This window comes from Balaenoptera borealis (assembly GCF_965194805.1).
Source record: "Balaenoptera borealis genome assembly, chromosome: 11".
Lineage (NCBI taxonomy): Eukaryota > Metazoa > Chordata > Mammalia > Artiodactyla > Balaenopteridae > Balaenoptera > Balaenoptera borealis.
Window position 1 is genome coordinate 24,691,248 of NC_138868.1, and position 16,727 is coordinate 24,707,974.

Here is a 16,727-nt window from a genome sequence, read left to right on the forward strand (position 1 = left end):
TGCAGGTCCCGGGCTTCTGCAATGGAGGATTATTTGCCTTTTGAAAAACCACAGTGTGCTCCTGGGTGTGTCTCATAGAGACACCAAGGATGATGGTTAATTTTATGTGTCAACTTGGTTAGGCTATGGTGCTCAGAGGGCTGGGAAAACACCAGTCTAAATGTTGCTCTGAAGGTAATTTTTAGATGTGATGAACATTTAAATCAGTAGACTTTGAGTAAAGCAGATGACCCTCCGCATAAGGGTGGGCCTCATCCAATCAGTTGAAGGCCTTAAGGGAAAAGACTGAAGTGCTTTAAAGAGAAATTCTGCCTCCAGAGGCCCTTGGGCTCAAGATTGCAACACTGGCTTTAGCCGGTGTCTCCAGCTGGCTGGCCTGCATTGCAGATTTTGGACTTGACAGCCCCACAATTGTGTGAGCCAGTTCCTTAAAATTAATCTCTCACTCCACGTCCATATGTGTGTGTGTATATGTATAATGTGTATATACATATATGTGTGTGTGTGTATATATGTGTGCGTGTATATATATATATATATATATATATATATATATATACGCACACACACACACATTCTATTGGTTCTCTTTCTCTAGAGAACCCTGACTGATACACCAGGTGACCATGCATCCAGAACACTCATCATCATCACGACCTGGGTTTCATCAGACCCACCAAGTCGTCGCTTAGGCACATCCACAGTTCATAAGGTGGCAGTGGTACCCCTGGAGTCAAGCATGAGTTGGGCCAGAGGTCACGAGGCAGTTGCAATAGCAGAGAGCTCAGGCTTTTATACATTCATTGTGGCACAAGCACTTCTCCCTTATCTCACACCTATGGTCATGTGGTGAGTTCCTTAACCAGCTGACAGAAGAGGAAAAAGCCTGGGCTTGACGTATGGATGGTTAAGTTAGCATGTGCATAGAAGTCAAAAGTAGTCATAGACTGCACTGTATCCTCACCCAGGGGTAATCTAGAAAAATAGTGGTGAGGCAAAGATGCTTCCCCTGGGGAGAGTGTCAGGTGATGAATGTGGTCACCCACTTTGCTTGGACAAAAGAAGTGGCTCAAGGTTAAAATATATACAGACTCACTGGCAGTGGCAAATGGCCTGGCTGGCTGCTCAGGTGCCTGAAGCAGGAAGACTGAAAAACTGGGGTCAAATTGGTCTGAGGTAGAAGCATGAGGAGAGACCTATGACAGCAGCATGAAGTGTAAAGATCTTTGAAGCACATGTTAATGCCAACCACAGGGCACGTACTGTAGAACAGGTATGAGACAATTAAGTGGACAGGACAACTCAGGCAGTAGATGTCATCCAGCTTCTATGTGCTTCTCTGATAGCACCTCCCACAAGTCATTTGGTTAATTATTTCAGACTAAACAAATCTTCAGCTGATTGCACCCGTAATAACTAAGGACTGCCACCAACTTTGGCACTCATAACCAAGTTTACAGGAATATTTGAGGACTTGTAGCAGGAAGAGGAACCAAGAGTCAGATCTGAAGGCCTTGATAGGATCATGACTCTTCATGGCTATGAGCTCATTGTTCTTCCATGCCTAGACTTGACCTGGCATTAAGTCTCCCTGGGCACTGAACACAAAGATGCATTTACCCAACGAGTGTGGTGATATTGTCACCCTTAAATGAGCTACCAGTGGCTTCAGATACAGCAATCTTTCTCCATCCATGTCTACTTAGCAAGGACCCCAACCAGCAGCTGCACTGGGCCTTCTCAAAGGAGCCCAAACCCACATCACTGGAAGGAACCAAGCTCTTATTCTCCCCTGTAGAACGTCTATAACCCACTACGGTAATGAGGCTGCCTCCAATGGTAAACCATGAAAGAGTCCAATTGGTGTGGCTGCCCCAGAAAATTGTTTAAACCCTCAATGGCTCCACCAAACTCTTACTGCCATTTCATAGCAATGGCAGGAAACTATGGTGAAAATATCCAGTAGGTAGCCGGAGATATGGGTCTAGATGTTGGGAAGAAGGATGTGGGAGAATTTTCAGCAGATCAGTGATTCTTCCATCCATTCATCCATTCATTCATTCAACAATATTTATTGAACACCTACTGTGTGTCAAGTACTCTGCAGGATGCTCGAGATTCTCCAGAGAATAAGACAGATCTTGTCTCTGTTATCCTGGTATTTAGACTCTGATGGTATCGTGGAAGTGTTCATTGAAGCCATGAGTATAGATGATCTTTCCAAGGGTGTGGAGGAACACTAAACTTCGGGGCACATTCTAGAGTGTAGAAGAGAGAAGAGAAACCAGCAAAGGAAATAGAAAAAGAGGAAGTAGGTAGAAAACCAGAAGAGCATAGCATTTAGTTTAAGATGTGAGAGTTTCAAAGGGAGAGAGAAGGTAAAATATCTGCTGCTAAAAAAAGTATAGGTAGTATTATTAAAAACATGAACTCTAGCCTCAGAGATACATAACTCTGAGTCTTACCTCCACCATTTATTGGTGATGTGCCTTTGGTGGGGATGGAAATGCCTCCTTTAAGGACTGCATAAATGAGATCACATACGCAAAGTGTCAAGTATACTGCTTAATAAATAGTAGTTTGTTTTTTTATTTTGCTTTTTGGGGGGCACTTTTGAATTTGGCAAAAAGGAGAATTGGTGCATTCTAGGAAATTTGTCTAAAGTCCTTAAGCTTCAAAATTCAATATGCTCTTCCTCATAAACCCTTCCAGTGTCTATGTACTTCAGAGTGAGAATCTCCCACTATGCACCCGTCTGGTAAGATGCAATGAAGGGGACACTTGTAATAGCAATTTAGGTCCCCCATTCTGTGCCCAAATGCCTGAACCTTTTAACTTTGGGGATGTGCTCAGTCACAGAGCTGGGAATTTAAGCAAAGTATCCCTCACAACTCAGAACTTGGGGCTGAATGGGACTCTGTCTCTCATAACCAGAGCAGCATACGAATAAATCAAGCATCAGACTCACCTCAATTTAGAAGGCTACAAAATATTTCTCTCTTGCCCTTACTTAGACTTTGGAGGCAGGGATAGTAGCAGGGAACCATTAAGAGAAACGGCAGGGGCAAGTGTAGAAAGAACCAACAAACCTGGATCCAAATGAGGAGATTGCCAAACTTGGGAAAGACTGACAAATAGAAGGCTAACGTCAGAGGGTCAAGGAGAAGACCTTGAGAAGCAGGCATAGACCACTAATTGGAGAAGTTCAGCAGTAAAAAGACAGAGACAGAGAATTCTGGCTGTGCTGCTGTCAAATTCAACCTAAACTTAGACCAATTACTTAAACGAAGTCCTGTTTGATGAGTTGGCTTCTCAAGCAAGCAATCTGTCTCTATTTCTCAGGGCCTGGCTTTCTCATGTTCCAGAAGCAGAGCGGGTCATAAGCCCTGCTGAGATGTCAGGGGAAAGACATCTAGTACGCCCAGCCCGCAGATACTGATCATAAGTAGAAGATTACAAGGTAGTTAAGAGTAGTTATGGCACAAGGTCACACTGTCCTCGTTCCAGCTGGGGAAAGATCATTCTTTCTATGCCTTAGCTTAGGCAAATAAACAATCACTAAAAGTCTCTGCAGTGACACCAGGTTTCACGTCAGGTCCTACTCTGGAATGCAGGTATGGCAACATCTAGGTTATTTGTGTGGATTTGGCCTTCTAAATCTCTGACACGCTTTGGATTAACTCTAGGGTAAGATCATTTTCTCAAAGAAAGGCTAGACAGTAATGGGCTCCTGTCCCAAATCTATTCCAGAGCATCTTCCACTGTGCCCCAGTTGGTCTAACTCCACTGGGGGAGACTGGACCTTCCATTTCTGCTCCTCTCACTTCCAACCCCTGCCCTTGTTTGCTGGAGTGGCTCTACCAGCCCGTGTCTACATAGCTGGATTTACCACAGGGTCTGCCTTTGACCTGCTGTGTGTGCATATGTGCCAGTCAGGGTGGTGAGGGAAGTTGTCAGAATATTCGCCCCAATGGTGAGAAAGCATCGTGACCAAATGTTTGTGGTGATGTCTAGCTGATGGGTTTTAAAGCCCTCTGAAGCTTGAGATCCAAATTTTAAGTTAAATCTACATACTAGCTTCATGGCCACACAAAGAAATTTCAAGGGGTGTCTTTTCCAGGGCTGCCTTCTGCCTACATTGATATCTGGTATAGGTCATTGGGTAGCATGGGACAGGTGAGCCTCTCAAAGGATTAAGATGGGATCTTCCTATAGATTTCCACTGTTGGATTTAAATTTAAATAAAACATTCTATCATTAGGTTGCTGGATGATGAGGACAGGAATAAAACAAAGTATTATGGCTTTATTTTTTGTTTATTCATTCATTCAACATGTATTTGTTGAGCAGCTACTATGTGCTGCACACTGTGCTAAGTGCTGGAGGTGCAGAATGAACAAAACCAGTCAGGTTCCTACCCTTAGGGAGGTGGAAGAAATTTGTCACATCATCTCACAAGCAAATGGAAGTGCTAAAAAAGAGAGCTATGGTGCTATGAGAATGTATGATAAAGAAGCTTGACCTGGTTTTGGTGGTCATGATGGTGGAGTGAAGAAATATCTTAAAGTTTAATTGCCAAGAACACAGAGGCTATTAATGGCTCATCACACTTGGTAGCCTTGGGCAAGTCCTACCTATGATGACCCTCCTCTCTTCTTCTCAAGTTGTTACACGTTTCTTTCTGGATGGAAAAGAAAGACTAGAAAGTATTCACATAAGTTTAGGGGATGCCTTTGGACAAAGAAGTAATTCAATAAGAGAATATGATTTCTTGATGTGCTAAGTTCAAGGCAGACTAGGCTAGCTGCTACTTTCTCAATAAAAAACCATCAAGTAGAATCTTAAGAAGCTGACTAAATTCAATCTTTTTGAATCATAAAAGCAGCAAATTCATGTGGATTGGGCTACCTATATAGAGACTTCAGATAAGGAACTTTAATGTGCAATGTTGAGGAACACACTGACCTTAAACCACACAGTGAGGAAACAGGCCCACACAGTATTTTTGTAGGACAAGAGTCAGGAAAACTCTGTGGAAACAAAAAGGTGTAAAAGAAAGACCCCCTATGCTGGGTGTCAGGAGACTTTGGCTTTAAGCCCAGCAAGGCCACTAACATTTCCTCTGTGACTTTGTATAAGTTGCTTTCTGTCTCTGAAGCATTAGTTCCTCATCTGTGAAACTGTGGGGTTTGACTTATGATATTTAAGGTTCCATCCCTTAAGACTCTTCTTGCTCCTTGCTCCTGTGAGACAGCAAGACTTAAAATAAATTTCTGTAATCCCCAGCTCAGAATACAATTGTCTCACATTTCCAGTTCCCCTCTGTGTGGACAGGTACAGACAAATAGCCATACGGCCCATTTCTGTCTGTCCATAGCAAGTGCTAGGTTCCGCGTGGACCAAGACAAGAATAGATTCACCTTTCTTGGTCACATGATTTGTGAGTTAAGAGCTCAGATCTGGATCTCAGCTAGCTAGCATTAACCATTTACTACCTGTGTGACCTGGGTAACTTATTTAAACTTTCTGAGACTCTATTTGCCCACTTGTAAAATGGGGATGACAATCATCACCTCTCAGGGTTGTCATGTGCCTGGAATATAATAAATGATGGTAGATAACTTTGAGGTTATGTGCTAAAATGCTAAACTCAGACTCTTGGGTTCGAATCCCACGTCCACCACTTACTAGCCCTGAGCTCTTGGTCAGGTTACTTAACTTTCCCTGTATTTCACTTTCCAATCTGTAAAATAGACATGATAATTACAGTGGTGGGCATCAAAGCAATAATCCGTGTATGCACATAGAACAGTACGTGACTCTTAGAACTCAATAAAATTAACTATTATTGTTAATAAACAGTAGCTAATACGTTTTATATCAGGGTGCATATTACATATCAAAAATGCAAACATTCATCAGGAAATCATCATTGAGAGCATTACCCAAAGAATCAGAAAAATACTTGACTTCACTACTAGCTAACGCAAACACAAATTAATTACTGAGCGTTTTTTTTTAACCCTTGATGAAAATAGAGGTAGTATCGCTCAGCCCTTAGACGCCGAATCCAAAGGAATCAGAAAGGAAATGCTTTCTGAAGTCCAGCTTGGCTGCTGGCACACACCATCTCTGCCCCGTTGACCTGTGTGACCGCAAGCCATCAGCCGAAGCCTTGCAGCGTTCAGCAGAGGGGCAAGTGGTAACCACACAGAATTTAGGCCTGTCGAGAGTGAGGTTGTGATTCAGGGGTTTGACTCTGTCAAACAGTGCTGACAAAGACACACTGTTTTCCCTGACAGTACAGAATCATATTACTGCACACACAAGTGTCTCACATCTGGGAAAGATGAAATTACACTGAACTTAATCCTCCGAAACCAGATCAACAAGAAGTCGCTTAAACATTTAGGATAGGAGTTGTCTCCTGGCAAAGAAAATATTGCAAAGCAGTTGGGCAGTTTTCACTAATTAGAAGGGCCTGGCCTTGTCAGTTGAAAATCACCTTTGATCCTTTATTGTCTTTATTAATTATACCTTGAGAGGTCTAAACACAGTCTCTGGGCACTTGGGTCTTCTGCACTCGTTCTTATTTGCTGAGGAAATCAGTCCTTTGGTGAGGTGACATAAGCATATGAAAGCAAAGCAGATTGATACCAGATACTTCACTCAGACTGATACCAGATACTTCACTAAAAAAATAGATATATAAATTCATTCCTTTCAGCAAAATTGAGCTTTGCTCCAATTAAGGTTAGCGAAGATTATGTCCATGCCGGAATGTGTCAGTGAACACATACCCGGGGTTGTAACCAAAACCGAAGCCAGACAGGAGTTTCACAATCTTTGTCTCTGGGTTTAAGTAACCAGAAAGCCAGGGTTTGGAAAAGTGTTTAAATCAAAGACTCCCAGTGAACTGTGGTGCACACCTTCCCCTCCCCCCCAGCGCCCCGACACATGATCTTTCTCACTTGCCCCACCTGCAAGGGAGGCCGAGGATCTGGCCTCACACCAAGTGGACAGAAGCAGCCAACTCCCCGAGCCATCTTCAACCTGCAGCTCCAGCTTATTGAGGCCAAGCTCTTCCCTCTGTTCCCTCCTGCAAGGAGATAACTTAGCTTGGAGTTTTATGGAAAATTAAGCTATGAAACATGTATCTCAATTGATCGTCCTACCAAATGCAAAACAATGTAATGGTGAAGGGTGGGAGTCGGTCAACCAAAATTTTAAAACTTCACTATTAAAAATCAGATAAGGTATGCAAAAAAACCCCTAAAAATAAGAAACACAGACATAGAGAACAAACATATGGATATTGAGGGGGAAGGGGGGTGGGAGGGATTGGGAGATTGGGACTGACATATATACACTATTGATACTATGTATAAAATAGATAACTAATGAGAACCTACTGTATAGCACAGGGAACTCTACTCATTGCTCTGTGGTGAACTAAATGAGAAGGAAATCCAAAAAAGAGAGGATATATGTATACGTATAGCTGATTCACTTTGCTGTACAGTAGAAACTAACCCAACATTGTAAAGCAACTATACTCCAGTAAAAATTAAAAAAAAAAAAAAAGAAACACACTGCCAAAAAATGCCAAAGACACCACGATTGTACAAAAAAAAGTAGATCTTCATAATTCCTCTCTCCCCAGCTACCTATTTTCCTTCCCTAGAGGCAACTGGTGTTATAAATTTCTTTTGATTCCTCTAGAAGTGTTTAATGCACGTTCAAGCCTATGTGTACATATATTTCCTTCAACACACATGCACATACAAATGGTAATAAACCTAACCCACTGCTCTGTACCTTGCTTTTTTCACTATATGTTAGAGATTCTGCCACATCAATACATACAGGACAGACTTGTTCTTTTTAAAGACATCAGAGAATTCTATGGTATGGATGTGTCATAATGGACTTAACCAGTTCCTTAGTGAAGGACACTTAGGTTTTTTCTCCCAATCTTTTGCCATTACAAAAAATGTTGTAATATATGTGTCCTTGTATGTACAACATCATATCCATGTGTGAATATACCTGCAGAATAAATTTCTCAGAGTGGAATTGTTAGGTTAAAAAATATGCACTTGGGCTTCCCTGGTGGTGCAGGGGTTGAGAATCTGCCTGATAATGCAGGGGACACGGGTTCGAGCCCTGGTCTGGGAAGATCCCACATGCTGCGGAGCAACTAGGCCCGTGAGCCACAATTACTGAGCCCGCGCGTCTGGAGCCTGTGCTCCGCAACGAGAGGCCACGATAGTGAGAGGCCCACGCACCGCGATGAAGAGTGGCCCCCCTAAGGGCTTCCCTGGTGGCGCAGTGGTTGAGAGTCCGCCTGCCAGTGCAGGGGACACGGGTTCGAGCCCTGGTCTGGGAAGATCCCACATGCCGCGGAGCAACTAGGCCCGTGAGCCACAACTACTGAGCCTGCGCGTCTGGAGCCTGTGCTCCCAACAAGAGAGGCCGCGATAGTGAGAGGTCCGCGCACCGCGATGAAGAGTGGCCCCCGCTTGCCACAACTAGAGAAAGCCCTCGCACAGAAACGAAGATCCAACACAGCCATAAATAAATAAAAATAAAAATTATTTAAAAAAAAAAAAAAAACAAAAAAAACAAAAGAGTGGCCCCCGCTTGCCGCAACTAGAGAAAGCCCTCGCACAGAAACGAAGACCAAACACAGCCATAAATAAACAAACAAATAAATAAATAAATAACAAATTTAAAAAAAAATGCACTTGTCAGGGCTTCCCTGGTGGCGCAGTGGTTGAGAATCTGCCTGCTAATGCAGGGGACACGGGTTCGAGCCCTGGTCTGGGAAGATCCCACATGCTGCGGAGCAACTAGGCCCGTGAGCCACAATTACTGAGCCCGCGCGTCTGGAGCCTGTGCTCCGCAACGAGAGGCCACGATAGTGAGAGGCCCGCGCACCGCGATGAAGAGTGGCCCCCGCTTGCCGCAACTGGAGAAAGCCCTCGCACAGAAACGAAGACCTAGCACAGCCATAAATAAATAAATAAAATTAAAAAAAAAAAAAAGCACTATGAGGATTCATAATCCCCAATATGTGCCATTAAAAAAAAAAAACAACGCACTTGTGTAATTTGGATGCATATTACCCAATTATCCTCATAGAAGCTGTGCCAGTTTATCCTCCTACCAGCAGTGTATGAGAGGGGCTGCTTCCCCAAACCCTGGCAGGGCCAGTGTTTGCCAAACTTTTTGACTTTTGCCAAACCAACAATGACAATTATATCTTACTCTTGATTTCATTTGATTTTTTCTTATTGTAAGTAGGCAGAGCACCTTTACAAATGTTTAGATGTCTTTTCTTTAAACCATCTCTTTGGGTCCTTTGTCTCGATGTGTTGGTCTTTTTTTTTTTTTTCTTATTTTTTTTTTCATCGGGGTATAACTGACACATAACATTATATCAGTTTCAGGTGTACAAGATAATGACTCGATATTTGTATATATTGTGGAATAATCACCACAATAAATCTAGTTAACATCCATCACCACACGTAGTTCCCTTGCTGATTTGTAAACACACTTAGTATGTTAGAAAAATCGTTCTGTGCAGTGCAAATATTTTATCCTAGTTTGTTGTTTGACTTTTGACTTTGTGTCATTTTTTTCCAAGCATATTAAAAACATTTCTTTTGCATATTGAATTTACCAAGTTTTTCTTTCGTGGTTTTGAATGGGTGGAAGCGGGGAGGGGCCATCAACATTTAACTGACCAAAGGCAAAACTGAACAAAAGCCAAGCTCCTCAAAATAACCAAGTCTGTGTTTCCCTTGCTTCTTTTTAAAACCCCATCTCTGTAAACCCTCTCCAAGCACATAAAGTTCCAGCCAAATAAGCTATTTGCATTTCCCAAAACAAGTCTTCAGATCTGTTTGGTTTTTTTTATGCGTACAGATGACGAATAGGCTCTTCTTTCTACTTGGAAAACATTTCTCAATCCCGTACTCCAAATTTATCTGATGGGCAAATTCCTGTTTCATACAAAGTGATTCAAATATCACCTCCTTTGTGAAGAATTCCCTGCCTGTTTCATCCTTCCTGTGCATGATTAGTTATGTAGCATTTTCTACGAACCCCTCTGGTACTGATCTCACGTGGTTCAGTTCATACCCTAGACAGTGGCGTGGGCTCTGGAACCAGGCTGTCTGGGTTCACATCCTGGCTCGGCTGCTTATTTGCTGTGCAACTGACCTTGAGCAAATTACTTCACTTCTCTGTGCTTTCATGTCCTCATCTGTAAAGTGGGGATAATAATAATGCCTCATAGGATTGCTTTGAGAATTAAATAGGTTAATAGTTGAAAAAGGGTTAACAAACAGTACCTGTGTTGAGAACAGTACCTGACACACAGAAAATGTTTATTATATAAATAAAAACATATTGAACCCAGTTCCAGTCTCAGCAACAAAGAGAAAAACACCAGGAGGGAGTCGTGCTATCATTTATCTGCTTTCCTATCTTCTTTCCTAGACTGTGAGCATCGAGAAGGAAGGGGCCAGATATTGTGCTTCATTCAATTTTGTCTCCCAAGCACCCAACACATGGTGGCTTCTTTGAATGAGTAAATGAATGAATAAATGCTTTCCATTCCAAGGCTCTCATTTTAGTTGAAATACAGCATCAATACATAAAATAAATTTAAGAAAGCCCTCAAAATAAAAATAAAGAAATATAAGTTGTCTGTAACACAAGCAAATACAAAGTCCTTCTATCTGTGATTGTTGAAGAAATAGTCAAGGAGACCAGTGGAGCCGAACAAAGAAAAGTTCTTGAGGGAATTTCCTTTAAAGATTTAAATCAGAGAAAGAACAAGGATTGTAGAGACGGTGGAAGAGTATCCCAGGCGGGGGAAATGACCCACATACGGGGCCGCTTGAGGATCCTCTTAAGTCCTAGGCAGCGCCACATACATCTTATCAAACCTTCAAAGAGACTCACGTCTACCCTAATTTGGGGGCAAAAAAAATTTGAAAGGTATTTTCTACTTTGGCTTTTGAAATTCTTTTCTATGAGTAACTCCTTTGATTCACACTTGATTATGATTTCTCAGCCATCATTGGGTACCCATGAGAAATTTTAAGTAATAAAATCTAATCCACAAATAAGTTTTAATTGTAATGAGATGCTTATGAATACTGAATTTAATTACCAAAGTTGACATATGCTGTAATTTGCAGTAATGTCACTAAACATTTTAAAATTCTGATTTCACAATTGCCATATTTTGGAAGCAAAACATTTCTTTCTTTCTTTTCTTTTTTTTTCCCCTGGTCTCAGGTATTTTAATCAGCTCTTAAAATGTTCTTGGGCCCCAGCCTAGGCACTATGCCTCTGGTGCCTATGGGCAAAACAGCCTGGCTTGTTCAAAGGCCTGGAGGCAAGTGCAGTCAAGCTTTATGCTGAATATGACAAACTTATTTTCTCTGTTGAAGCCAAGTATTTATGTGGAGGATTAGTTGGATGCATACTTCCTAAGGGAACCAACTGCTTTTGTAAGTAAAGTCCTGTTGCAAAAATAACAAAAAACCTATTTCCGTTGGGAGGTGTGGGTGAGGAGGACACATTGCTTTTCTCATCATCTGCCAGGAACACCATGCCTTCATTTCATGTGAAAGTCTATTAACACCCAGTACCAGATGCAGGATCTAAGATATTATTTTCTATCACAGAGCCAATTCTTACACCTTTTCGAGAACAAATTCTCATACCTTTTCCAGGTTCTTTGGAGCAACTTAGAACCTTTTCTCTTTTTCACCCCTCAACCTCCCTTGTGCTAGATGTTGTGTATCACATCCCTTGGTATGGAGGAAAGGTCCCATCTTTGAATGACGCACAGGAAAAAAAAAACAGACTGAGGCTAAAGACATCATTTAACCTGAACCAGGCCATGAGAAAAGAATAGTGGAATGGAATATCCAGCTGGAATGAACACCATTTTTGCAGGTGGTAGTACGAATGGCTCCATTACAAAGGAATTGGGGTTGACATTTTGCACAGCTCTAGGGGACAACATTCACATAAGGTCACAGTGCCCCCTGGAGTTGGGCAACCTTGTGGGTCTGAAAGCAATGGGTCACAGGCCTTTCATTTCCAGGGAAATGAGGAGCAAAATGGTCCAGGAAAAGAGAGAATATTCTACCAAGTCACACGTATGTTACGAACATTCCAACACTGCAATTGATTTCATGCCCAACTCTTGCTACACCTAAGATTTGCATACAGTACTAGGGAGGTTTGGGGGGGAAAACCAGGATTCCACCCCTGAACCCAAGCCAAACCTTCAATGACTGGAACCTGGGAAAACTGCACTTTTCAATTTTAATCTAGTTTCTCTTTCCCAATAGCATTTAAAGGACAAACGTGTTCTGTTCTGCAGCCCTGGAATTCACTATTCATGGTTAAGTCATTACCTGTGAGGACTTTATAAGGGTTATTGGAAGTTTAGCTTTACAGTAAATGTACTATAATTTACACAATAAAATGCAGTCCCTTGCTTAATTACTTACCTCACCTGTCGGGAGTTTTTCTCATTTCTCGGGTCAAGGTTTTTACTTAGGGCCATAACTACAGAGTTGACATTGCTATGAAACACTTTTGAATCCCTCAGAATAAGACTTCTTGACAACAAGAGCAGCTCGCCAGAAACAATGAATGGTGTTTCACAATCTGAGCGGGTGTACTTCATCTAACTAATATGTAAATAAAGGAGTGCTGAGTTAACAGCTCAATACTGGAGGGACCTCTCAAGAAAGCTCAGCTACTAGAAATCAAGGGCAACTTCACTCAAATCCTGTGGCACTGTGGAATTTAGGCTCAGCAAGGTCACTGGGCCCGGACCAAGGGGAGGACAAAGGGCTCGTTTCTCTCTCTGGAGCTCACTCATGTCCATAGCTATGGGACGCCAGGAGGTGGGCTCCAGAGCTGATTCTGAATCCTTCCATGTCATTTCTGTTCCCCACACCTCTTTTTTCCTGTTTAAAAGCACCAGAGCATTACGCATTACAGATAGTTCCAGAGAGGACGAGATCAATGATGAACTTTTGTCGTGCCCTGTGGTTCACATCAGGGTGAAAGCGCAATAGGCCAGCATGACCTGAGGCAGTAGAACCCCCGAGGTCCAGCCAGACAAAGGAAAACAGGGACCTTAGAAGAGGAAAAATAGTATTTGTAGGTACTGATGGAATCACTGTAACAATAACAATTCAATCGTCGGTAGCTAGCACTTGCCCACACTTACTTAAACATGGGACCTCAGACCTAGCAAATGCTGCCCACCTTCCAAGTTTTTCTGGGAGCCCCCAGGGGATGTTCCATAGGCATCTGCATACGGTTCTGTTGTTTTCCATCCAGTCTCTGTGTTCATGATGTCCAGTTCCCAAGATTCCCTGCATGGGCTCCATGCAATCTTGGCGTCTGGGCCAAGGCTTTGTCTCATGGTGCTGTCAGAGCTGCTAACCTGAAAGGGGCCAAATGGTTAGTACCTTTTTACCTGGGCAACAAAGCATCCCAGGTGTCACTGAGCCCCTGTGAAAACAGCTCCTTCTTTCAGCTCTCTGGGAGGGTTCAGACAAGAGTCCCAAGGGGTCAGACTGGTCCATTTTGGAACTGATATCTGAGACAGATGTGCTTTTTTTTTTCTCTCCGCCTCCTCCCTTTTCCTACCTTTTATTCTCCTCCAGCCCTCCCTCACTCATTCTGTTTCAATGTATCAGAGTGAACCCCAATTATATACATTTTAATGAGTCACCACGGAGGCCAGATACCACCTTCTGAGAAGCAACACTGTATTCATTAAAAGGCTGTATAGCCTGGTGGCTGAAGCCGTGGGTCACACCTAGATCTGAATACAGGCTCTACCACTTACTATGTCCTTAAGCAAGTGGCTGAATGCCTTTGTGGCCCAGTCTCCTCCATTACTAAATGGAGATAATAATAAGACTTAGCTCACAGGGCTGTGGTTGGAATTCCACGAGATCATTCATTTATATCTTCCTTGTATAAATACTTGATTGAGGGACTGTTCTAATGTTAGGGATACAGAACAGAACAAAATACCCAAAACCTTTGTCCCCATGGACCTTAAATTCTAGCTGGGGAAATAAACACTAAGCAGAAAAATAACATAACGTTGGGGAGAGATACATTCTATAAAGCATAAAGCCTGATTAGGATATGGAGAGCGACAGGGAAACAATTTGATATAGGATAGTAAGGAAAGACTTCTTTGAGGAGATGGCCTATGAGCGAAGACCTGATTGTAAAATATTTAGCATAGTTCAAGCATAGAGTGTTCCATAAATGGAATCATTAATAATATTACTTTCCAGGTTCTCATCTTCGAGCTGCTCTTAGGTTATATGCCTGAAAATGCAGTAGGTGTTTTGTTTTATTTTAAAAAAATACATCTATTAAGTGACACTCAAAAAGAATCAACTCATTTCATGAACAAAACCACTGTTATTTTAATGATTGTATCTCATTCATTCTTAGTCTCTAACCCCTGGTCACCTTTCTACTGGGTGCCAGAGCAAGGTCCAGAACTGGGTATTTTGACTGCTGGTACTACATTACCCCACAAATATCTGTCAGAGGGGTAGCAATACACTTTCTAGAGTGGATCCACTATTTGCTTTTATGGAATCTGGACTACACATGTGGAAGGAAGTAATGGGAAGGGCAGTGAAGCACACTCAGTGGACAGCACTGTATATCACTCAGGAGCATAATTCTTTTGGTGGTGGGTAAGCCAGCACAGATGGTATCACTGCAGAAGTATCTCAGACTACTTGGGAGCCATTGAAACCTGGTATGGCTGTAGAACAGACTTTTCCAAAGTGTGTTCCTGGAAACATCTGTTCTATGAAGTTCCACGTTCAAAATCTTTGGGAAACACTGCCAACTAAATTTCTCTCCTGGAGATTCACAAGACATATTGACAAATTAGGTTAAAGGACTTGAGAAGTTCTGCAGTAAAGAAATCTTATTATCCCTAATTGACCCAAGATTCTCTGATCACAGAACCGTTTTCTCTCTTAACACTTATTAATTTGCACTTTTTAACACTTAACATTGTACTCTTTGCAATGTTACTATAAAGGCGCTAAATTTTAATCAACTCATCACAATTTAGACTTCTAGAAGCTTAGAAATAGCACAAGAGTAAGCAATTAGTAAATATGGGGTGAATGACTCCATATAGGGGTCACAGTAGGTGAAGCTCCTATCAAATGTCCATTCAACTTATATTCAAATTTTTATATACAAATGAGTGCTCTTGCTTCAAGTATCAGAGAGGCACTGACATAGAAACATAGTTTTGGAACTCTGTTTTCTAGGACTCATTTTCAGAATCTAAAAGTTTGGAGGTGGGAAGTAATCTTAAAGAACATTTTTAACCACCAGTTCTGAACCATGTTGTCAAGACATTGTGAAATTCGTTGAAAATACTTTTAAAAACACATTAAAGTACTATAGATTGTGAATAATGTTTTTAAAAACCAATTAGAACAACATCAAGCTTACCCCTACCACATTATCCCGTATCTACCCTACCGCATTCCAATATGGATTCTTGAGTGGGAGGGAAGGACGGAGTTACAGCCAGCCTGCTGGGAATTGCACATAACTTGCAGCTTCTCTTATGCGTGCTGAGGGGCACACCCTTGGGAGTATGTCATACATGTAAATCTTTTCTGTCATGTCTGTTATCTGATGAAATAAGGTTAAGAAATGCTGAACCAACACTAATACTATATTTTACATATGAGAGCATGGAGGCCTGGAGGGGCAAAATAACATGCCTGGATCACTTGGCCAGAAGAAAACTCAGTAGAACTAAGACCCAAGTGCCCTGTTTTCTGGCTCTGAACAACTTGGCTTCATTTGAAGCACCTGTCTCAGGTCACGTTCCCTGGATGCAGAGCCTGAGATGGGAATTCTAGTATAAGAGATTTATTGGAAGAGTGTTATAGACCCCACTCATTGGAGGATCCTTCTGTGTCGCCCAATAAAAGGATAAGTTTTGAGGTGGAATATGCTTTCCCCTAAACCCAAAGAGGCCTATTCTTAACTGTATAAGTTACAGAGTGCAAAAACTTGACCTTGATTTTAGATAGGATAACCCAGCATGCCCAGATCACTGGACCCCTAAAAACTTCACCATTGTGGTAAGTCGCTGAATCTTTGTAGTTTTTATCTCCTACTCCTTGAAGCACATGAATGTTGCCAAGGCATCCAAAGAATTTGCCACCTCTCTGCATTGATAACACGATGTCATCAATGTAATTCTGCATAATTGGCAGATGGTTTATGTCCCTTTGGACTACACTGTGACAGAGGCACAAACTGTGAATGTATATTATTTTTCAATGCATATACATGTCAGCTGCTTCTGACCCTTCTTTCTGATGGGTATTTAAAACCACATATTTGCCGGGTAATAACTGAATACCATACACATGAAGATGTATTAATCTACTATAGTGAGAAATAGTTGCAGTTGGGGGTCTTACTTGGCTAAGTTTGCAGCAGTACCCTGTCTTCCCCAATGACCCATTTCTTCAGGGGCCAGACTGATAAATTAAATAAGCATACGATGGGGGCCATCCCCCTACATCTTTTATGTCTTCTAGGTTGGCATCAGTCTGCCATTCCCCCTAGAGAATGCACAGGGCTTTGATGTACTATCT

At 42.0% G+C, this 16,727-nt stretch overlaps 1 protein-coding gene across 8 annotated transcripts in view; it reads right to left on the reverse strand.

Annotated features, from left to right (window-relative positions):
- Positions 1-16,727, reverse strand: part of LOC309606568 (uncharacterized protein) — a 49,209-nt gene that overhangs the window by 14,585 nt on the left and 17,897 nt on the right. For 2 of the 8 annotated variants that reach the window (XM_082343894.1, XM_082343896.1), the window contains exons 2-3: positions 13,315-13,495; positions 6,981-7,099 (exon numbers count right to left, since the gene is read on the reverse strand). In XM_082343894.1, coding sequence (XP_082200020.1) covers positions 6,981-7,099; positions 13,315-13,495 — 300 coding nt within the window. Of the gene's footprint in view, positions 1-595; positions 5,031-6,980; positions 7,100-8,321; positions 13,183-13,314; positions 13,496-16,727 lie in introns of those variants that run through there. The other 6 variants (XR_014231931.1, XM_082343895.1, XM_082343900.1 and 3 more) reach the window with 6 other exon arrangements.